This window comes from Canis lupus, chromosome 13 (assembly GCF_011100685.1).
Source record: "Canis lupus familiaris isolate Mischka breed German Shepherd chromosome 13, alternate assembly UU_Cfam_GSD_1.0, whole genome shotgun sequence".
Classification (NCBI taxonomy): Eukaryota; Metazoa; Chordata; class Mammalia; order Carnivora; family Canidae; genus Canis; species Canis lupus.
Window position 1 is genome coordinate 44750756 of NC_049234.1, and position 24075 is coordinate 44774830.

General features: G+C 39.3%; 1 protein-coding gene across 4 annotated transcripts in view; it reads right to left on the minus strand.

Moving 5' to 3' along the window:
- TEC (tec protein tyrosine kinase) overlaps positions 1-24075 on the minus strand; it is a 131938-nt gene that overhangs the window by 79049 nt on the left and 28814 nt on the right. For 2 of the 4 annotated variants that reach the window (XM_038556032.1, XM_038556036.1), the window contains exon 2: positions 3829-4014. In XM_038556032.1, the coding sequence (XP_038411960.1) occupies positions 3829-3966 (138 nt within the window). In that variant the 5' untranslated portion in view covers positions 3967-4014. Of the gene's footprint in view, positions 1-3828; positions 4015-4110; positions 4224-23455; positions 23573-24075 lie in introns of those variants that run through there. The other 2 variants (XM_038556033.1, XM_038556034.1) reach the window with 2 other exon arrangements.

Here is a 24075-nt window from a genome sequence, read left to right on the forward strand (position 1 = left end):
TGTGTCTCTGCCTCTCTCTCTCTCTCATGAATAAATAAATAAAATCATTAAAAAATAAAATAAAATAAATTAAAAGTTCCCGATTTCTTAGCTAATGATAATTGATTTACACACCACTTGAATTTTTTTATTCCAAATCTCAACACCTAGAAATCTCTCCACCCCTTGTTTTCTCACCATTGTTTGTTTATTTTACCATTGTTTAATATACCTTTTTCCTGATTAAGCTCCAGCCCTGCTCTTCCCTGAATTCCATCTCAACTCCACATGGAGGTTCCCCTACCATGTCAGGGGGTCTAACCCATGTGTCATTTAGTTCCCTGGCCAGAGAATAAGATCACTTACAAAACCCCTAAACTTACTCATAATAACAGCTCTGGGTATTATGAGTAAGATCAAACAGCATTATTGCCAAGAAGATCTCTTATCGGTTCATTAAAAAATGCAGAAACACGAGCTAATTGAGGGCAGTAAGGGCAAGGAGAGAAAACCAAGAACAGCCCACAGCAGAAACACAACTTTGCCAATATCTGACTTGGAAGAAACAGCTTGGCTGAATTTCTCATCATTTAGCACAGAATTCCTTAGCATACTTTGAAAAGCACAATAAAATATATTTAATAGGAAGAAAAGCTTGTTGCCATCATGTTGGAGGAGCTGGGTTCAGAGAACCAGGGGAGCATGGATGTCTGAGTCACAGTATGATTAACTGAGAGTTTTCATAAAGCATTAATGGCACTTAATTGCCACGAAGACACTAGGAATCATAGTGACTAGATCAATCAAGAGCCTACCACTATTTTTCTTTTAAAAACAGAACCATGAACAACTAAAACATCTCTAGGGCTATTTATCCTCACCCCTGAATGACACCCAGGGGTTTTTTTTGGGGGGGGGGGGAGTTAAGATTTTATTTATTTGACAGAGAGCGCACAAGCAGGGGGAGCAGCAGGCAGAGGGAGAGGGAGAAGCAAACTCCTCGCTGAGCAGAGAGCCTGCTGCAGGGCTCAATCTAGGGACTCCAAGATCATGACCTGAGCCAAAGGTGACACTTAACCGACTGAGCCCCCCAGGTGCCCCTCCCATGGTTTTTCTAATCTACCTCTAGTCTTACATGTTTCAAATACCTATGATTCTTACATGAGTTACCTACATCACAGCCCCTTTTGGGTCAGAGCTTCTAGGGCTGGGAAGATGGAAACCGGAACATTCGTCCATGGAGGATGAATGAGAAAGAAAGAAAGAGAAGACATTAACTGCAACCGGGAAGAAACACGACAATGGAGCACTAGGGGGCTTACCCAGAAGCCAGGCCAAGAGAGTTGTCATGCAGGAACTCAGCCCACTTTTGTCAGACTTTTATCTTTACAAAAATTTGAATACTTATCTTAAAATCCCTTACCTTTTTAATATGGACAATGATGGGCAGCCCAGGTGGCTCAGTGGGTTGGCGCCTGCCTTGGGCCTAGGGCATGATCCTGGAGACCCGGGATCAAGTCCCATGTCAGGCTCCCTGCATGGAGCCTGCTTCTCCCTCTGCCTGTGTCTCTGCCTCTCTCTCTGTCTCTCATGAATAAATAAAATAAAATCTTCTTAAAAAAAAAATATGGACAATGATTTGTTTTTAACTGTGAGAGGCAAACAAATCTGCAACCCCGTTTCAAGCTGAAAGTCCTAAATATATTAGTGACCTGAGAAAAAGTAATTCAGGCGGGATCATGGGATGAGAAAGGGTTAAAACAGGACTAGACTCCCTGGGCTAATCAGGTCAGAAAGGAGGTGGATCCTGATGCTAGGTGTCAGGAGCGGGGTATTGTGACAACTTCCTCCTCCTGTCCTTTCTGATTCTCTTAGTGGCTAAGGTTGCTCCCAGGCAAGACAGTGGGCCAGGTTCTGAAATAAAAAAAAGGTTCCACTGTTCTCTTTATTCCACTTAATCTAAAACAATTAGGGCACTTTTAATTTCATATATTTACCATTTTCAAAGTGACCTAACAATTGAAACATCTCAAACGTATCAGTCCATATTTCTAAGCAGGTAATATTGGCTTCTGAGGTTTTTTGGTTAAGAAACTATTAGGCTTTACCACTTCCATAGTTATATTTCTATTCTTTTCTTAGACTTGGTACATTAAATTCAAATTATAACAAATAATTGTCATACAGTAAAAACATTATTTTCCCTGAAAATCTAAACTAGATTTTAAAATAATTTTATTTCTGTTCTTATATGAAACCCTTTTGGAACTCTGAATTTTTCAGATTTAATAAATGAAATATAGCACAAAGGGGCACCCGGGTGGCTCAGTGGTTGAGCATCTGCCTTTAGCTCAGGACGTGACCCCAAGGTCCTGGGATCGAGTCCCGCATAGGAATCCCCCTGGGGAGCCTGCTTCTCCTTCTGCCTGTGTCTCTGCCTCTCTCTGTGTCTCTCACAAATAAATAAATAAATAAAATCTTAAAAGAAAAAAAAAAGAAAAGAACTATAGCACATATACAATATACATATACTTCCAGTGGGGACTGGCATAGCCCCACATAAACAAACACATTAATATTTCTGCATACATACGTGCAAAAACACCCAAAAAGTCCCGGTGACTAGGATAAATTAAGACCAAAAATAGTTTTACAACTAAAAGAGTTTTTCCAAGTTTGTGTCTTCAGCATTTCAGGGATTTAGGAAGTTTCATAATTATATGAACCTACAGAATTCCACAAGTTGGAATGACAAGCCGCAGCAGAAATTAATTTCAGGACAACCAGAAAGAAGCAGATGCCATTCTCCCTGAAGTAGGAGAACATAAATACAGAGAAATCAGTGGGAGTTAAAACAAACAAACAAACAAAAAAACAAACAACGAAAAAGCAAATCATTTTCTGAGGAAGGCACTCTTAGGTTTAAAAAAAAAAAAAAAAATCAGAATTAAATAAAACCAAAGAATAGGATCACCAAAAATCCGCTGTAACCAACTAGACAATAGCATGTGGTGAACGAGGACAACACATTCTCAGTCATTCCCTGGAATCCAAGAATATTTGTGGTAGGGAGGAGCATGGCTGGACTTGTGGTCCTAGATGCTGCACTCCCAAGATGTCAGGAGAAAAAAAAAGGTTGGCCAGAGGCAACTATACATTCACATGCCTCCTCTAGTGGTAAAACCAGAGGCTAAAACAACTAAAAAGCAAGGAGCTGAGTGACAACTTGCCCTCTCTATGCCACATGCTCACTGATTAGGCTTTCAGCAAGCCACTTCTCCTTCTCCCATAAAAGGTACTTTGCGGTAGCTGCTTATCACACACAAACACACACACACACACACACACACACAAAGCAGTTCTGCTTTAGCTCAACCTCAGTAATGTGCTGGATCCACCTAATCACTAACCAGTTTTAAATAATTTCCACTTAATAATGAAGAACCGTTCATATAAAGTAATGGACACAGACACAGTGTATATGTACTAAAGAAGACTTTGATACCAAATACAGTCATTTATGGGAAGGAGCCATGTGTATACAATATATTTAATGAATTCCACGAGGATCTAAAACCAATACGGAAATCTGTATCCTTGAACAGATTAATTCAGTAGGCTGATATAAAATGTAGACCTATAACTACTAAACCGTAAAAAGAGACTTAGGAATAATTTCTCACCACACTCTAAGTTCTAAGCTTTATCATTCAGATCCAAATGATAACAAATTATTACCTTAACTTCTTTTACTTACAGCTTATTCCATAAGATTTGGGGGGAAGGGGGAGATATGATAAAATATTACCCACATAGAAAGCCGCAAAGTAAATTTTTATTGTCTCCTACCTCTGCTCGACCCTCATAGTAGGTTAACATGGACTTTGTTAGCACAAAAAGTCTCTCTTTGTAGTTTAAGGGCGATGTCTTCTTTTTCTGCTGTGACCTTTTAATAAGAATCTCTTCTAGAATAGTGTTAAAATTCATCTCGGTCTTCTGATCACTCTGTCTCCTGCCATTGAAGATCCCAGTATTCTAAAGTGAGAAAATAAACAGTTGAAATAAAATGCAACATCTTAATTTTCCAAAGCTGTTCTCATCCCAAATTACCAAACTAGAATTTACCCTCACCGCAGCTGGAGCTAGTGAATGTTAGTCTACGAACCAGGACTAAAACTGCCCAGGGCACAAAAGCTCAACCTCCTCTTCATCCCCAGGCTTATCCTGTTCTTCCATATCCAAGCATCTCACAAGAAAATCAAATCACGGATTGCCGTGATGATGAGTCACTCCTTTGTACCTTCCCAGCATCCCTTAGGTTTCTGGCACATTCTTCTGCTATCTGACTGCAAGGAAACAAGCATCTCGGATGAAAAAGTACATTTCATCACCTGCTCAGCTGATTTAGGCTGGTATTTAAATTCCCTCAGGATCCTGGTACACAAAACAGATGAGCACACAGACCCAGTGGACGTGTGAACACAGTGAATTTCCACAGTGGTGGATATGAGTCAATCTCCAGCTCTGATAAGAATGTAATCTTGATCAAACATCCTAGTTGCCAGAGCCATGAGAATGTTCTCTAGTGTCTACACCATGCTCCATAGTTCTCCTTCCTATGGCTCCTGTCTCAATCACAAGAGAAAAGGAAATCCACCTGGTCACAGCTAACCTACTCAGAGAAGAACCTATCTGGACAAGGTCCTCAGCCCTATATTTGGATCCCCACACGCCGATGAAGCCTTTTAAATTCAACAAAATTTAGGTATCTGAAAAACCCAAAAATACTCAGAAAAAATACATTAAGATTCTTATTTGGTAGAAATTGAATTGACAACAGCCTTTCTTTTCTTCCTTTCACCACACATTAGAGTCACTGTACATCAAACCATACAGGTAATAGGAGTCACGCGAAGAACACAAACACAGGTTTACCTGGGAGCACAGCCAGAGCCTTGACACCGAGTTAGCCACTAGAAATGCTACCATCTCCACATCCAACCTGATGCCTTGGAAGAACCCTGCAACTCCCTATTCCCAATCTCTCATATCCAGTCAGGACCCCCATTTCTATAAGGTTACTTCACAACAGTTTAACCTCTGTAAGAAAGAACTTGATTATAATGAAAACTCTATACAACTGTTTACTATAATTGTTATTTTTTTTAATTCCACTACCTTTTTCCTAGCTCAGAGCATTATAGTCTGGACCACAGTAGCAGCTTTCCAACTGGTCTTTCTTTTCACAAGCTCTTGCCTCATTTTGTTCAAATGATTATACCCCTCATTCCCATTGGATCAATCTTCAAAGACACTGCTTGCACCATGCCAGTTCATTCACCAGAAATCCTCAGTGCCTCCTCAGAAGCCTCCCTACCACCTGTAGGATTAAGTTAAAATTCCCATACTGACACAGACAATCACAATCTGTCTACAACCTATCATCCAATCTTTTCTTCCACTGCTCTTCAAACAGTTCCACACCCAGTCAAAATAGTTGGCATGAAAAGTCCACTAGCTCAAAACTCACTTCCTCGATGAAGGGTTTCCTGATGACTCCAATTAATTAAATGCCTTCCAATTCATGCACCCATGATCTCTGTATCACTTATCATAGAGCTCATTATAGTCTTCCATATTCTACAGCAATTAATGTACAGTTTTTAACTTTCACCTAGATTTAAAGCTCCTAAGAAAATAGTTCTCAACCTTAAGTGCACATTAATATCACCTAGGGAGGGGCATCTGGGTGGCAGAGTCAATTAAGCATCCAACTCTTGGGATTCAGCAATTCGGTTCAGGTCATGATCTCAGGGTTGTGAGATTGAGCCCTGGGGTGGACTACACACTCAACACGGAGTCTGCTTAAGACTCTCTCTCCCTCTCTCTGTGCCCCGCCCTTGACCTCGAGCACACTCTCTCATTCTCTCAAATAAATAAATCTTAAATAAATAAATCACCTAAGGAGATGTTTTGAAATGTTCAGGCCCCACCCCAGATATTTTTATTCAATTGGCCTGGGGTGGGGCCCAGGATATTATGATTTAATGTACAGGTGGATAGGAGAGCCACTATCTTAAAGGAAGAGATTGGGCTCTCGAACTAACTATATATTTATAAAAAGCACTGTTTGTATTTATGGTAGCCTCTCAGTAAGCAGCTGGATAATGGACCAAGGAAGCCATCATTATTCTAAGAAGTCATAGAAAAGCTCTTGCTTCAGAGAAAAGCTGTGTTCTTTTGCATCTCAGTTGATCCTCCTTATTCTAAATTAAAATTTTAGTACTCTTTTTTTTTTTTTTTCTGAGACATTGGTTGACATGTAAATACCACTTCAGAAATCACCTTTTCATCTTTGTACAACACATTTTTAATGCAGGTTGAAAACGACAATTCAAAGAATGGATTGTAAGCGAAAAGCAGGCTATGCCCTGGAAAACAGGCCATATGCAGACATGTAGTTCCTAGGCCAGCGAGTAATACCAGAGTTACCAAATAGAAGGTAGATTTTTGGAAGGCAGTCATAGGGTGTGGTTCATCTGGAGTTTTAGAAGCAAAAGATCTCAACATCCAGGAGCAGGAGAAAATACATCATGTTAAATGCATTGAAAAAAAAAAAAAAAAGCCCCTTATCTGACTTATAGGAGATATTAGTAGTCTTACAAAGAACACAGTTTGAGTTGAAATAAGTGTTAGCCATCATCTAGCTTACTCATTTTGCAAATTAAGAAGCTGAGGTTTAGAAAAGTTTAGCAACTTGCCCAAAGTCACACAAACCAAGACTAAAAGAAAAGTCTGGGCAGCCCGGGTGGCTCAGCAGTTTAGCACCACTTCAGCCCAGGGCCTGATCCTGGAGACCTGGGATTGAGTCCCACGTCGGGCTCCCTGCATGGAGCCTGCTTCTCCCTCTGCTTGTGTCTCTGCCTCTCTCTTTCTGTGTCTCTCATGAATAAAATAAATAAATAAAATCTTTTTTAAAAGAAAGAAAGAAAGAAAGAAAGAAAGAAAGAAAGAAAGAAAGAAAGAAAGAAAGAAAGAAAGAAAGAAAGAAAGAAAAGTCTCCTGGCTCCAAGTGAAGGGCTCTCTCCACCATTTGATACCATACAATTAAAAGCTCACTGTTGTTTTAATAATTCATTGTTTAATGGTAAATCCTGGCTAAAGGAAATTATTGAGGTCCACAGAGGTAAAAACAAAGGAAAATTCTCCTCATGTAGACTTCCAGCTAAAGACAGAGGGTTGTATGTGCACAGTAGCATTAGCTCCCTTCTGAAATCCCATTAAATCAGTCCTTTGTTGTTGTTGCTGTTGTTGTTCTTGTTGTTGTTGTCATGAAGAAATTAATTCTTGTGGAAATAGAAAACAGGACAGGAGATAACAACAAAGTTTGGGAAACTGATAAGCAAATAAACATGTGGTAGTTCCCAGCTGCAAGGAAGCCTAGAAACAACCCAACTTATGCTGCAAAACCTCCAAATAATTCAAGAATCAGTAGAACTTGGTATGTCTGTAAGTGGTGGTGAAGAAGACTTTAAACAAAAGGATTGTTTTCAGGTCTGTATAAGAAACAGGCTCCCCTCTCCCATGCCACATTACAGCTAGGTGACTAATCCTCCCCAATCCTAGGAGAAAATTGCAGGGTTATTTTCTGAAGGCCATAAAACAGAAGGTCTCTATCCTGGGAGAAACTACAGTTGAGGTGGTACCTCATACTGCAAAGGGGGGCTTAAGGAAACCTGTACAATCATATATAGTCAATGTTGAGACCACTCAGCTCTCTTCTTCCACCTGACTCCACAATACTGGATAAGGACCAGACTAAGAGGAAAGCCCTACCGATACAGACACAGGAGAGCTCCTGTGGCCAGAAATGGCCCAGCCAGATCACCCTATAGGAAGTCAGCAAGTGCCACCCACAGCACAAAGCTTCCAATAGACTTTTGGAGCTCAATTCTTGAATGAGAGAAGGCCAAGAATTACCAAACTAAGGAAAGATTCTAATATGAATTCAAGGTCAAACAATAAAAGGTGGGGGGAGCAACTTGTAGGAAACAAAGACTGCAGAGAAAAGAAAATGATTTAAAAAAGAAAAGTAATAGGGGCAGCCCAGGTGGCTCACCGGTTTAGTGCTACCTTCAGCCCAGGGTGTGATCCTGGAGACCTGGGATTGAGTCCCATGTCAGGTTCCCTGCATGGAGCCTGCTTCTCCCTCTGCCTGTGTCTCTGCCTCTCTCTCTCTCTCTGTCTGTCTCTCATGAATAAATAAATAAGATCTTTTAAAAAAAAAGTAATAAGAGTTAAGGGAAGATACTGTGTACATGAAATGAAGCGAGGATACAGCTAGAATAAAGAACAGAGAACCAAAAAAGAGGAGCATTGGCAAAAAATAAAATAAAAAGCTCAATAGAAGGAGAATATAAGCTGAGCAAATCTCTCAAGAAATAAAACTAAAAGCAAAAATATATATATACAAAACTGGAGAGGGGATATAATAAAATTAGAGGACCCATCCAGAAAGTTCAGCAATTGAAAAATAAAATAAAAAGGAGTTCCAGAAAGAGAAAGCAGTGAAAACTAATCAGAGAAGAAATTTAGGAAAATTTCCCCACAGAGAAGGTTATTTTCAAATTAAAATAGAACCAATTCAAGGCACAACTCAAAAAAAATTTCAAAATCATGGAGACAAACAGAAGATTCAGCAGGCTTAAATGTAGGTTTCATGGAAAGGCTCACACTTCAGAATGGCAATCATCAGGCAACATTGGAAGCTAGAAGATAACAGAGAAAAATGCCCCTCCAAATTCGATCTCTAACCTAAAATTCTATGCTCAGCTAAACTATCAATGTGGTCATAGGAGAGAAAAGACACTTTACAAATATGCAAGGCTTTACAAAATTTCTCTCTTTTTACCCTTTTTAAAAAGCGACTTGAGGGGTGCCTCTGTGGCTCAGTCGGTTAAGTGTCTGCCTTTGGCTCAGGTCACAGTCCTCGGCTTCCCCTGCTCGTGCCCTCTCTCTGTCAAATAAATAAATACACTCTTAAAAAAAAAAAAAGCTACTTGAGAATGTAGTCTACCAAAATAAAAAGTAAACCACAAAATACCTGGAATCCAGGAAACAAAGGGTTCCAGCACAAAAGAGAGGTTAAGGAGGGGGCACCTGGGTGGTTCAGCCAGTTAAGTGTCTGCCTTCAGGTCAGGTCATGATCTCAGGGTCCTGGGATTCAGCCCTGCATTGGGCTCCCTGTTCAGCTGGGAGTCTGCTTCTATCTCTCTACTCATGCTCTCTCTCTCTCTCTCTCTCAAATAAATAAATAAATAAAATCTTAAAAAATTTTTTTTTAAAAAGAAGAAAGGTAAGAAGAATCTCCTGGATGATGGTGAAGGGACATCCTAGGATGACATTCAGCTGCAGGCCAACAGAACACTCAGGCCACACTAGATCAAGTTAGAAGGTTCTCGAAAAAAATTCTTCCAGGATATGAACTTGAAAGCACTGGGAGAAGATCTGTAATGAATTAGTAAAACTTAGCCAACTTAGGAACACCTGGGTGGCTCAGTGATTGAGCATCTGCCTTCAGCTCACAGAGTGACCCTAAGGTTCCGGGATCGAGTCCCTCATTGGACTCCCTGCAGGGAGCCTGCTGAGTCTCCCTCTGCCTGTGTCTCTGCCTCTCTCTGTGTGTCTCTCATGAATAAATAAATAAAATCTTAAAAAAAAAAAAAAGCTTTGCCAACTTAAAAAAATAAAATCAATGCATCCCAGTGAAAACAAAATACTGTGCAGAAATGGAAAAATAATCATTCTCCAGGGTTCATAATAATGTAAATAATAAATAATATTCTTCTTACTGGTATAAATATATTGAGGGTAAGTGAGTGCAGGAAATGTGCTCGTGTGTGGGTGGGAGGGTAACTATGAAAGAGCTGTATTCTCCATGGTACTAGTAGGAAGTCAATAGATCATACCTCAAACAGAAAAAGCAAGAAGTAGCAACTTACATATGTTACTTAGAGATGGACAGTACAAAAATATTATTAAAAAATAAGAGTGATTGCCTCTTAGAATGATTGGAAGATGGCAGTGTAAAGGCATGTGTTCTCTACTCTCTTCCCCTAAAAAAACTCTATTAAAACAATAAAACATGAAAACCAGAGGAAAATAATCCCATCGTCCAATGAACAGAAAGATGGTCTTAACTCCAAACTTCAAACTGTGAATACATATTCCTGAAATACTCTGAAAAGTGGACAAAATTGGGAAGACAGCTATATAAATTTCCCTAAAAATAAACATCACTGTCCTAAAAGGTCAATCTAATGAAATTTTCACAAGATCAGTGAAATCCAGAGAGATAAGCAGATCATGGGAAAATTAGGAAGTATCCCTACAGAATGACTATTTATACAGAAAAATAAATAAAAATTATTATAATCACCATTATCAAGCAAAATAGTATTTTGCCATGTGTTAGTACTATTCCAAGCACTAAGCATTTGTGATGGATTAAGTCACTTAATTCACTCAACAAACCTTCTCCAGTAGGTACTATTACTATTTCTATTTTACAAGTCACATTGTAAGAATAAGAGCCAGGTTTTAATACAGCCAGTCTAACCACGGAGCCTACTATTAACAGAAGGAGAGGGAGAACCCAAGGAAAGAGCATAGTTAACAAGTCACTTCTAGCCTCCTAGTTTAGAGAGATTGCTAAAAGCAAATTACTTCAACAGAAATAATTTATGACTTCCAAGGCATCACTAAGAGAGAGTGCACCATCCACTCAATTCCAAAAACTGAAGGGAAATGTTCTGAGTGAAGGAAATAATTGGTTTGATAGTCTAAATTAGAAAGCAAAGATGAAACAAAATTTCAGAGTTCCCCAGCTTACTCTCCCAGCTATTCTCCACAAGACAAAGAGCTGACCCACTCAGAAGTAAGAATCACGGGGTGCGTGGGTGGCTCAGTCAGTTAAGTGTCTGCCCTCAGCGCAGGTCATGATCCTAAGGTCCTGGGATTGAGCCCCACGACGCCGCCACCACCACCACCACCACCACCACCACCACCACCACCACCACCGGGTTTCCTGCTCAGCAGGGAGTCTGCTTCTCCCTGTGCCTCTCCCCCACATTTGTGCATGTGTGTGCACATACTCTCTCTCCCCCAAATAAATAAATCTTTTAAGAAAAAAAAAAGAAGAAGAATCACAAAGGAACCAACGCTAGGTTACAAATATCTGCTTAAATACAAGGCAAGGCAGAGCTGCAACATAAGACCCTTGTATCTGTCCCATTGGAGATGAACAGAAGAATGCTATTCTCTTTACCCTGGGTGCTAATGATTAAAAGTTTAGAAGACTTAAAGAACAATTCTAAAATCTCTGTGGAACCATAAAAGACCACACATAGCAGAAGCAATCTTAAGAAGAACAAAACTGGACTCATCACACTCCTTGATTCCAAACTGTATCGCAAAGCTGTAGAAATCCAAACAGCATGGTATTGGCACAGAAATAGACACAAAGATCACTGAAACAGAATAAAGAGCCCAGCAATAAACTTACACAAATATGGTCAATTAATTTACAACAAAGAAGCCAAAAATATACAAAGTGGAAAGGACAGTCTCTTCAACAAATAAATGGTGTTGGGAAAACTGAAAGGCCAGATGCAAAAGAATGAGATTGGACCACTGCCTTATACATACACAAAAACTAACTCAAAATGGATGGAAAACTTCCACATAAGATCTGAAACCATAAAACGCCTCATAGAAAACACAGGCCCTAAGCTCCTTGACACAGGTCTTGGTGATTTTTTGGATCTGACAAAAGCAAAAGCAATAAAAGCAAAAATAAACAACCAAGACCACATTGAACGAAAAAGCTTCTGCACAAAAAAAAAGGAAACCTTATCAACCAAAGGAAAGGGCAACCTATTGAATGGGAGATAATATTTTGCAAATTGTAATTCCAATAAGGGGTTAACATCAAAAATATATAAGGAACTCCTACAACTCGGTAGGAGAAAATCTGATTAAAAGCATGGGCAGAAGATCCGAATAAACATTTTTACAAAGAATACATACAGATGACCAAGGGGTACATGAAAAGGTGGTGTTCAACACCACCAATCATCAGGAAAATGCAAATCAAAATTGCAATGAAATATCACTTCACACCTGTTAGAATGGCTATTATAAAAAAAATGAAAATAACAAGTACTGGCAAGGACATGGAGAAAAGAAAACTATTGTGTAGGAATGTGAATTGGTTCACCCACTATGGAAAACAGAATGGTGGTTCCTCTAAAAATTAAAAACAGAACTACCACATGATCCAGCAATTCCATTTTTGGGTATTTATCTAAAGAAAACAAAAAACACTAACTCAAGAAGATATATGCACCCCCATGTTCACTTCAGCATTATTTACAATAGCTAAGACACCAAAACACCTAAGTGTTCACCAAATGATGAAGAGATAAAGCTGTGGCGTATGTATATATACAGTGGAATATCACCCAGTCATAAAAAGGAATGAAATCTTGCTACTTGCAACCACACGGATGGACCTCAAGAGCATTATGCTAAGTGAAATCAGGCAGAAAGAGAAAGATAAATATCATATGATCTCATTTATATGTAGAATCTTAAAAAAAAAAAGAAGAAAGAAAAGGAAAGGAAAGGAAAGGAAAGGAAAGGAAAGGAAAGGAAAGGAAAGGAAAGGAAAGGAAAGGAAAGGAAAGGAAAGGAAAGGAAAGGAAAGGAAAGAAAGAAAAGAAAAGAAAGAAAAGAAAAGAAAAGAAAAGAAAAGAAAAGAAAAGAAAAGAAAAGAAAAGAAACCCATCCCAAGCCCGTAGATACAGAGAACCCACTGGTGGGGGATGAGTGTGGGCAAAATAGGTGAAGCGAATCAAAAGCTACAAAGTTTCAGTTATAAAATAAATTAGTCCTCAGGATATAATGTACAGCATGATGACTATAGTTAATAATGCTCTATTACATATTTAAAAGTTGCTAGAGAATAGATCTTAAAAGTTTCCATCGGGGGGGAAAAAATGTGTAACCATGAATAGTGATGGATGTTAGCTAGACTTATTATGGTGATCATTTTACAATGTGTACAAATACTGAATCATTATGTGGTACAGCTAAAACTAACAAAATGTAATGTACTCATTACACTTCAATTTAAAAATTTTTAGATAAGTATATTTTTAAAGTTTGGAAAACTTAACACATCACTCATTGAAGACCAATATTCCAAAGTAGACAACAGGACCTGTCACTGTTTCACAAATGAGAAACCCAAGCCACCAAGAAGTTATATTTTTTTGTCCAGTGTTGTAAATCTGAGTACCAGACTAATGGCTCTCAATTTCATGGTCTGGTAATTCCAGCCAAAAGATCTTAGAACCTTTTTCCATCATGAAAGATTCTGAGAAAAAAAGGATTTTTTTTTAATTTAAGTAAGAATGTACTAGGACTGGCCATCCTAATCCATACAACTTTTCATAATATTTTTAATCAAAGAACAGAGCTGCTAACCCAGAAAGGTAGTCAGAGACAGACGAAAACAAAGGTGATTATGAGTTATCAAATGATAGGATGGTAAAGAGCCCAGGAAACAGGAAACAAATAGCCTAGTTACCAGAGGAGGGAAAGGATGCACTCCTTACAGGGAAAAGCAAAGAGTGACTTAAGGTCATTGAAATTCTCATCTTATTAGGTTGAATCATGAAATGGTCAGTATCCAGCAGTATTTCATCTACAAAATCATCAATATGATGCAATTCAATCTAATACTCGCTGATGCCCTAAGGTTAGTAGAGCACTAACCCCCCGGTTTCAGAACTTCATCAGAACACATTGCCTATTACACATCTCCTCGTAGGTTTGTGACAAGGTTTCTATTTGTGATTTTGGGAAAGCAGCATGAATACACATCAGAACGACATCCATCTGAGAAATCAAATACTCTGCGCCTGCCAACAGGATCTGTAGGTTTTATTTCAGTTACAAAGTACCTAAAATAGGTAGCTATTATACAAGAACCGGTGTAACCATGTTCTCTCCTGCAAGGTTTCATCTCAGCATAAGCCCCGATTTCCTTTTGTAAAAGGAGGAATAAGTAGAAGTAATACAAGCAGAAGGAAAAAAAAAAATATTAGGGACGCCTGGTGGCTCAGCAGTTGAGCATCTGCCTTTGGCTCAGGGCATGATCCCAATTCGGGGATCGAGCCCCACTCTGGGCTCCCTGCAGGAAGCCTGCTTCTCCCTCAGTTTCTGTGCCTCTCTCTCTCTGTGTCTCTCATGAATAAATAAATAAAATCTTAAAAAAAGAAAAACATGTTAGGATGACTTCAATCAGAATAAAGAGTACATTCTCGGCTCCCCATTTAACAAGACAAATTGGATCTATTCCTAGATTAGGCAACACTTGAGCTCTCAGAAGAAAGCAACCCTCTGTCTTCCTAATCTATTAAAAGAAGGCCCCCAGACAACCTGTATGTTCTTAAAATCTTAACTATTCTCCCTTTCAGCCATCTGACATGTAGTAGACTACACAGTTTTGAGTACTTGACCTACTGAAGCTGAACCAGTGAGGAGGAATCCAACCATCAAGACATCTAGCAGGGGTGTCTGGGTGGCTCAGTCTGACTCTTGATTTTGGCTCAGGTCATCGTCTGAATGAAGGTCATGAGATGGAGCCCCCATTGGGCTCCACACCAGGGGTCGTACCTGCTCAAGATTCTAGCTCTCCCTCTCCAACCCCTCCCTTCCTACGTTCACACTCTCTCACTAAAAAAACAAAACAAAACTAGTAAAGCCATAATCACTTAGTATTAACAACATCTAAAAACAAGGTAAGAGGAGACTCGATGGGTGAAAAGGCAAGAGGCCAGCTGACTTGCCTCATCTCTCCTGGCAATCCCACCCCAGCCCACTGCCATGTGGTGGATGATTAAGGCACCAGACTGGGGCAAGGGAACCCAGAAATAGACTAAACAGGGCCACACTAAGGACAGATCTTGCGCTCTGTCCATATCACACTGATATACACATTGATCTAACACACACTCCTTAAGAGAGGTTTGGATCTCACGTTGTAGTTTCCTCTTGTGGTCTTTGGCTGTAATGGGGTGGGGAGCCTCCCCACTGGAAATAAAGAAGGAAAAAAAAAAAGAGATAAAAGGAGTAATGAATAGAGAAAGATGTCTTGAGAAAAGAAACCATGTGTGATACCTCTATGCACTGAGAAATATAATTACTACACAGGAGATTCATAGTTAAGTGGTTCTAGAGAGAAGGAGAAATTGTCGGCACATGAAAATATTCATTAATCAGCTTGCCCATGGGCCTCAATCAAATAGTCCTTCCATGGTACCAGGTTCTGCTTCTTTGCTGGTCATTCTGTCTCACTGAATGAGGAACTGCAACAGTCAATAATATCAAATATTCAAAAGATAGGGGCCAATATGGGAGTGATGGTGGAGAATTGCTTTTTTTTTTAAAGATGTTTTTATTTATTTATTCATGAGAGACACAGAGATATAGGCAGAGGGAGAAAGAGGCTCCCCGCTGAGCAGGGAGCCCAATGTGGGACTTGATCCCACGACCCCAGGATCATGACCTGAGCAGAAGGCAGATGCTCAACTCCTGAGCCACCCAGGTGTCCCAGTGGAAAATTGCTTTAAACATACTCAATGCCACTGGCAAATGAGGACCTTGCAGTTATAGTTAACTTGTAAAAATAATGAAATAATGAAATGAAATGAAATGAAATGAAATGAAATGAAATGAAATGAAATGAAATGAAATGAAATAAAACAAAACAACAGAAGTACCAAAACATGATTTAAAACTAAAATGCTAAGATACACCATGACAGGCTATCTCTTGCATCCTCTCTGCCCTACTCCCTCGCCCCCTCCATTCCATCCTTCCTGGACAGATGGGCTAGAGGTATTTCCCAGCCTTCTCTGTAGTCAGGTGCGGCCATCTAAGTTACAGCCAAAGGGATGTGTGCAGAAGTGGTAAGTGGGCCATCTTCAATTTAAACACAAGCTACTTTCCCTGGATTTGGAGCATTCTCTACCTTCTCACAAGCTGGCACATGCACTTAACAAACTCAACTCTCCTGAGGCATTCAAGACATTTTGCAGGTCCTTAAATGACTCCATGGAGCAGCGCTGTCCCACCAACCTAGATTCACTAACCTACTTTGGAAAAGAGGAATATACTTCTATTTTATCTTAGAAACTACATATAACGGTTTCTCTGTTATGGTGGCTTAACTTTGATTCTACTCCACAGGTATACCTTTGTAAAAGCCAATAAAGCTTTCTAATGCTTTTTTTTGGGGGGGGGGGGGGGGAAGGGACGCCCTCCTTAGAACTGTGCTGATGAATTCAAATATTAAGTGGTCAAATTTTTGGCTGTGCATTTTCATCGGATAAATTATCTCAAGGAAACAACTAATACTTGATTCACACTTTGTTCTAAGAGTTAGCAATTATAATCTAAATGGTGCCACATAATATGCTTTCATTTGTGAAATGAAATGAAGGAAAAAGTCTGAATCATAACAGTTTTTTTTTTCTTTTACTACTTACTATGTTATGTAACTAGTAGATTCACTATAAGCGACAATACTCTGGCACTGATTCTCCTCCCATGAGGCATTTGCTGATACCCAACAAATGTTTCTCTTTCTGCTTCTTGCTGCTTCAGAGGGAAATAATCACCAGTAGAAACAAGCCATAAAATAGGTAGATGATTTTTAGCACCTTTTACTAGGAGAAAATGTGAGAATTCTTTTAAAAAGTAATTTGGAAGTTATATATAAATACTCAAATACCAATATGTGTTCCCTGGTTGTGGTATCCTAAATTGTTTTTGCTATGAAGCATTCATCTGTGTCAATTTATTCTTTTCTTATTGCATTCAATGTTTTTACAGAGTGAGAACGTTTCTTAACAGAAAGTTTCATGGGGGCACCTGGGTGGCTCAATGGTTGAGCATCTGCCTTTGGCTCAGGGCGTGATCCCGGGGTCCTGGGATCGAGTCCCACACTGGGCTCCCCACTGAGAGCCTGCTTCTCCCTCTGCCTGTGTGTCTCATGAATAAACAAAGTCTTAAAAAAAAAGTTTCATGAACAAAAGCAGAGAGAGATAAAGGAGGACCCAGGAGATTTTAAAAATCTTCGGAGACATCTTAGCCAGCTGAAATGTAAAGGATGACTGTGGCAATGGTGAAATGAAGCTTTGCTGGTAAGATCTGTCTGGTGGCATTAGGAGTTGATAATATTAAGATAGTTAGGTTGTTTTAGAGTTTTCTGAAGTGTGGTAATGGTATTGCAATTGTATTTTTAAGAGTTCTTATCTTTAAGAGACACATACTAAAAAATTTGCAGATAAAATAATGTCTGTGACTTGCTTCATAATCGAAGGGGAATCCCAGGGTGTAGACAAAATAAAATTGCTCATGAGTTGCTAACTATTGAAGCTGAGTGAGACATACGGAGTTCATTATGCTATCCTATTTTTGTTTGTGTTTGAAATTTTCCACCATAAGACGTTTCTAAAATATTCTTAAGGAAATAGCCCGGTTTTCCATGTGCCTGTTATTCAACGCTTTGCAACCGGGTAAGAAAGAGAAGAGAAAAAGGTAAAAAGAGGAAGAGAAGGAAGAGAAGGGAAGGAGGGGGGAGAAAAATAAGAACCGAACAGACAAATAGAAGCAGAAAAAGGTGAGTGGGCTCTTCTTCCTCTAAGATGTTATTGCTTCCTATAGGTAGCTCATCACAAAAGCTCTTCCACTGATTCCTTGAGTCAGCAGGGCCCCACGATAGTATAACGTGATACCATTTCTTCTCTGAAAAACAGGAATATGTGGTCTGCAGCAGCCAAACATAAAACCACAGTCCACGCAACATTTGTCTTTGTTATAACTCCTCTCTCTTCTATTTCCATTCCTTTCCCCTGTTCAAATTTTTTTTTTTTTTTTTTTTAGTGGTATCTCGTTATTTTTTCCCCCTGTTCAAATTTCATGGAGGCAGAAGTTAGCTTTCCAAGTCTACTGCATGGTAAGAGGAAAATCCTGTACAAATTAATGAAGTACCAAAGCACAGCGAGCAGTCAGGTGAGTAAACTCAAATTGCAGCCTTTTTGTAAAAGAATCCTCAGAGGGGCACTGGTGTGGCTCAGCCAGTTAAGCGGTTAAGCGACTGCTTTCAGCTCTGGTCCGTGATCCCAGGGTCTGGGATGGGGCTCCACGTAGGCTCCCTCCTCATCAGGGAGTCTGCTTCTCCCTCTCCCTGCTGCTCCCCCTGCTTATGCTCTCTCTGTCTCTGCCAAATAAATAAATAAAATCTTCAAAAAAATTATTAGAAAGATCACGACAGTATCACAACTGAAACACAGAGCACACTAAAGGAAGAAGACAAATTTGACCAGAGAAATATCTACCCTTGGGGGGTTGGGGTGACTGGGTGATGGGCACTGAGGGGGGCACTTGATGGGATGAGCACTGGGTGTTATGCTATATGTTGGCAAATTGAACTCCAATAAAAAGAAATAAAAAAAAATAAGAAGAAAAAAGAAATATCTACCCTTGCTTCTAAAGCTTGTGGGGCTCAGTTAATGGGGAATTCCCAAAACTGAAATGCCAAGTACTCTACACTTGATCTCTACAAGGAAAATTAGTAAACCGATAAAAATGCTAATTTCAAAGAAAATATTTTCATACATCACTTGTAACAAATAAAAATTATAAACCACATTCAAAAAGTATCGTGAATATAAGTCATGTTCTAATGATTGTTTGAAAAATGTCCAATGACCGTTTTCATATGTCCTATCTCTAATAAATTGATCACTGATAATATACTTTCCTGTTCTTTGCTTTATCCAACGTCATCATCATCTGGCCCATTTGTGATATTGTAATGAGGCAGTTTTAGAAACAGATGCAAATTCATTGACACTCCTCCCATTGAGAGTCAGGGTCTACATCTCTTTCCCTTGAATCTGAGTGGGCCTTTGACTAATATAGGAGAGCAGACAGGATACAATCCGATCCCTGAGGCTGGGCCAGAAAAGGCCAAGTACCCCATCTGGCTCTTTTGGACTTCTTACTCTGGACAGTTCATCTTGGAATGTAGCCACCATACTGAGAGAAGCCCCTGCCAAGTGAAGAAGCCACACGTAGGCGTTCTAGTGCTTAATTCCCACTGAGCCCAGTCTTCTAATCATCCTAGCCCAGGAGCCAGGCAAATGAGAGACATAACTCTCAGATGATTCCAGCTCCAAATGGTCCAAATCATCCCCAGCTTTCAAGTTTTCCAAGAAAAGAGATATTATGGGGTAGACCCAAGACATTCCCACTGCACTGTCCAATTCTTAACCTACAGAATCCACCCATGTGATGAAACGGTGGTGGTTGTGTGTCTGTACAGTTCAAGTGGTTTGTTATATAGCAACAGTTAACTGGGACATATATATACCATATCATTCTTGACTAGCCCATTCCCTCATTCCATTCATCTCTAATCTGTCAGCCTTCTTCCTTCCCTTAGAATGTTTCCTCTTCCTCACTCATCCATCTTTTTACCATTCTCGGTTCATGAGCTAATTTGTCCACAGGAACAGTTTTAGACACTCATGTAATCATGCATTCTGATCTGACATTTATAGCACAGTCATAATGTATGAGGAACTATGCATTACAAAGATGAACAAGACATGATCTTTGCTCTAGGGAGGCAGGCATAGGAACAAGTGACTTGAAAACAAAAAGCCACAATATAGTCTGTTAAAGGCTAGAAAAGTGGTATGGGCAAAGAGTTTCAGGACACAGCCCCCAGAAATCGCTAATACATGATCACTGAAGGGGAAACCATTACCCCTCTTCTAAGTATTGTGGATCACTTCAATAAAGAAATGACATACGAACAGGATTTTGACAGTTGGCTAGAGATACATCAAACATATGAATAGAAGTAGATACTAATGTTTGGCCTTTATGATGACTTTCACATATAAAGCATATAAAGATTCTTTCCTAAAAATAGTTTGACGTTAGGGGTGCCTGGCTGGCTGAGTCAGTAGAGCATGAGATTCTTGATCTCGAGGTTTTAAGTTCAAGCCTCATATTGGGTGTAGACATTACTTAAAAAATCTTTTTAAAAAGTTGTTTGATTTTGATAACAACTATTAAGAGGAAATACAAGTTAAAAATGGCGAGTGTATGGGTGGCTCAGTCAGTTAAGCATCTGACTTTTGATCTCAGCTCAGGTCTGCATCTCAGGGTCATGGAGTTCAAGCCCAGTGCATGTGGAGCCTACTTAAAAAAATTTAAGGGACGCCTGGGTGGCTCAGTGGTTGAGAGTCTGCCTTCCGCTCAGGGCATAATCCCAGGGTCCTGAGATTAAGTCCCACATCGGGCTCCCCTCGGGGAGCCTCCTTCTCCCTCTGTGTCTATGCCTCTCTGGGAAATAAATAAATAAATAAATAAATAAATAAATAAATAAATAAATAAATAAATAAAATCTTTTTAAAAGATGTTTTAAAGTTAAAAATGGCACGTGTTCACTATGTCATACTCAAGTTTTATAGTGGCTCTCCACCATGAGTTTTAATTTGGAGTATTTTGTTAATGTAGAAAAGAAAGAGAAAATAGCCCTAGTTATGGAAGAATGACTTTTTTTGAGTATAGATGGAATGCAATGTTATACTAGTTTTAGGTGTTAAACATAGTGATTTGACAAGTTTATACATTATGCTACGTAAGTACAGCTATCATCTGTCACCCCACATCACTATTACAATATCATTGACTATATTCCTTATTCCTATGACTATTCACTCCATAAGCAGAAGCCTATATCTCCCACTCCTGACTTCACTTCACCCATTTTGCCCAAACCTTCATTTCTCTCCCCTCTGGCAACCATCAGTTTGTTCTCTGTATGTTCAGGTCTGATTCACCTTTGGTTTGCTTATTCATTTTTTTAAAAGATTTTATTTTTGTTAAGTAATCTCTATACCTGACGTAGGCCGCAAACTCACAACCCCAAGATCAAGAGTTGAATGCTGTACCAACTGCTCCGGCCAGGTACTCCCATTTTTGGGGGTTTTTTGTTTGTTTGTTTGTTTGTTTGTTTGTTTTGTTTTGTTTTTTGGTACTCCCATTTTTATTTTAGATTCCACTTATGAAATTATATGGTATTTGTCTCTCTCAGTCTGACTTCTATCACTTAATATAACATCCTCTAGGCCTGTCCATGTTGTTTCAAATGGCACAATCTCATCCTTTTTTATGACTGATAAGGAATGACTCTTAATTATACAGATTCTTCACTTAAGAGACCAGATGCCTTCCAAATACATGGCTGAAAGATTAAAATAAAATTTAACTAGAATAATTTTCCTATTTGGATTCAACTACATTCCCATAGGAAAAAACATTTATTCAGTACACATGATAGAAACCTTCAGAAAGAGTAAATAATGTTGGAATCCAGGCCATCTGCATGTTAGAGAATTGAGGAATGGTTTCAGAGAACTTCCAGGATTTGTCAAAGGCTTAAACTGAAATCTAGTATTTTACAGAACTTTCACTTCATCATCATCTGACTACTTTCTACTACATTCTCCAGAACAAATATTTCTCACTCATAAATATCACGTAACCATACAAAGATTTTCAAGCTAAATACTTTTTTAGGGTGATATCTGAGTATTAAATCTCAATCTTACGTTTTGCCAACAGAGGATCACATATTTCAGTGAGCCTGGAAATTTCGATTATTTGGGAAGCCATCTTCTATTAAAAAAAAATTAATGCCCAATTTTTTCCAGTGTGAGATGAAATTCTGAAAATCAAATTTACCTAAATAAGAAGAAATGTGTGGGAAATATCAGAAAGGGAGACAGAACGTAAAGACTGCTAACTCTGGGAAACGAACTAGGGGTGGTAGAAGGGGAGGAGGGCGGGGGGTGGGAGTGAATGGGTGACGGGCACTGGGGGTTATTCTGTATGTTAGTAAATTGAACACCAATAAAAAATAAAAATAAATAATTAATTAATTAATTAATTAATTAAAAAAAATAAGCAGCACAGATAGCCCCACAACACAACTTATTAACACAGGTTAATACCTGCATATACGTATGTGTATACCTGCATTACATACACATATAAATCATTGCTTCACAGAAATTTCTCAAAAACATATTTCCAAATTGTTTTTCCCCTCTGAATACTCTTACACAAATCAAACACAGGAAAATATAATAGTTGGCATGATCTAGCAACCAGTTCACTACCTGAAACACAGCATATATTCAGTAGGTACTGGAGGACTTAATGATGTCGCTTTATTTACGCCTCGATGGTATTTACTTCAGAAGCCAAACCTCAAAGGCAACGGAAGGATCTACTTCAGACCCTTCACTATTTTTAGTTGCTCTTATTGTCACTGGACAGACTTAAAAGAAAAACTTCATATCAAAAGTATATCCATCTGCATTTTAAATCAGCAGGGTCGTAGAATCACAAATGATCAAACAATAAACAGGATCCTTTTCCACTCAGACAGGCTCCTGAGGATGAATTCTGTCCCAGGCAAGAGGTTCTCTTTTCCGAAGGGGCTGACAGCTTCGAGCTCACACGTCACAGAGGCCCAGGCCTGAGTCCCCTCCATCTCCCACGTGTCAAGTGGCAGTGTGTCCATCAAGCTTTTCTGCTCTCATCTCCTGAATGTGACAGGTCTTTGTCCAGCCCTATTCCAAATCCCCTGTTAAAATGTAAGAGTATGCCTCATGGTGTAGAGGAAACTTCTCTGCCCTCAACTGAAAATGCAATCGAGAGCAACCGCACAAACTGGGAGGGCCCTGCGATGTCATCTGGGAGATTAATGCCCTGAAGCTGATATCTCTAACAGAGTTTCTGGGCCCTAGACATTCTAGAAATCCACCTGTTCCCCATACTACTACTACTACTCTCTGAAAAACAGAAAATTCGACCATTTAGAAGACAGGTCTATAACCTTTCAAAATAATGAACTATCCAAATTTTAATTAATTCACCTGATAGAGCTGGAAATACAAAAACAGTGGTTCTATCAACATGACCCTAAAGATGTCTTTCCCTTTGTCACCCTCCATGATCTTATTTCACCAATTACTTATGTTGGAACTCCTGGCTGAACAGCAATGAGTTAGTGGAAGGAACCTGAAGAACCTGACAGCCTGACCGACCTGGCTCTAAATTGTAGCTTTGCCATTTATTAGCTGTTTAACACTATGCAAGTTACTTAACCCCTCTGAGATTATTTCCTTATCTGTAAAATGAGGACAGTGGTACCAACCCTAAAGGAGCATCAAGAGGTGTAAATTAGAAAACTCACTTAAGGCTTCCTACCCAGGGCAAACACTCAGGAAAGCTGCTGGCCAGTTAGTGATTGCCTTACCTTTGTTCTGAACTCGTACACATTTACACATTCAGCAACTATCAACTGAGAATCTGTTGAGTGCCAGACATGTTATCAGGCTCTGGGGCACAGAACGAAGCATGAGATGCCCACAGCCTAGGAGAGGAACAGATATGACAAAGCTAACAATTTGTTACCATGTAATAAATGCTGTATCATAGATGCATAAAGCTTCAACTCTGTCTGGAGATGGGAGATGGTTAAGATCATCAGAGAAGATGATGTCCAAGTTGGGCTAAAAAGCTGAGGTAGCCATCACCCGTGGAAGATGGTGAGGCAAGGGCACATCACAGACTAAGGGCCTAGCGTCACGAAATGCAAGGTGAGTTTAAAGACAAACAGTAAAAACAGCTTCTATTAATTGAAGTTTATCCTATTTCAATAATCCTTCCTCTTTCCCACACCCACCCAAAGACACACAGATACTCTCAAAGGAAAGAATGCTTGTTTCACTATTAAAAAGAAATAAATAAATAAATAGTTGCCCAAAGGTTAACATATAACCCAAAATTATTCATTTCCAGCCTTGTGTTTATCTGTTCATTCATTTTTTTATGTTTATTTATAATCTACTCAGTATCAAGCACTGTGGCGGGGAT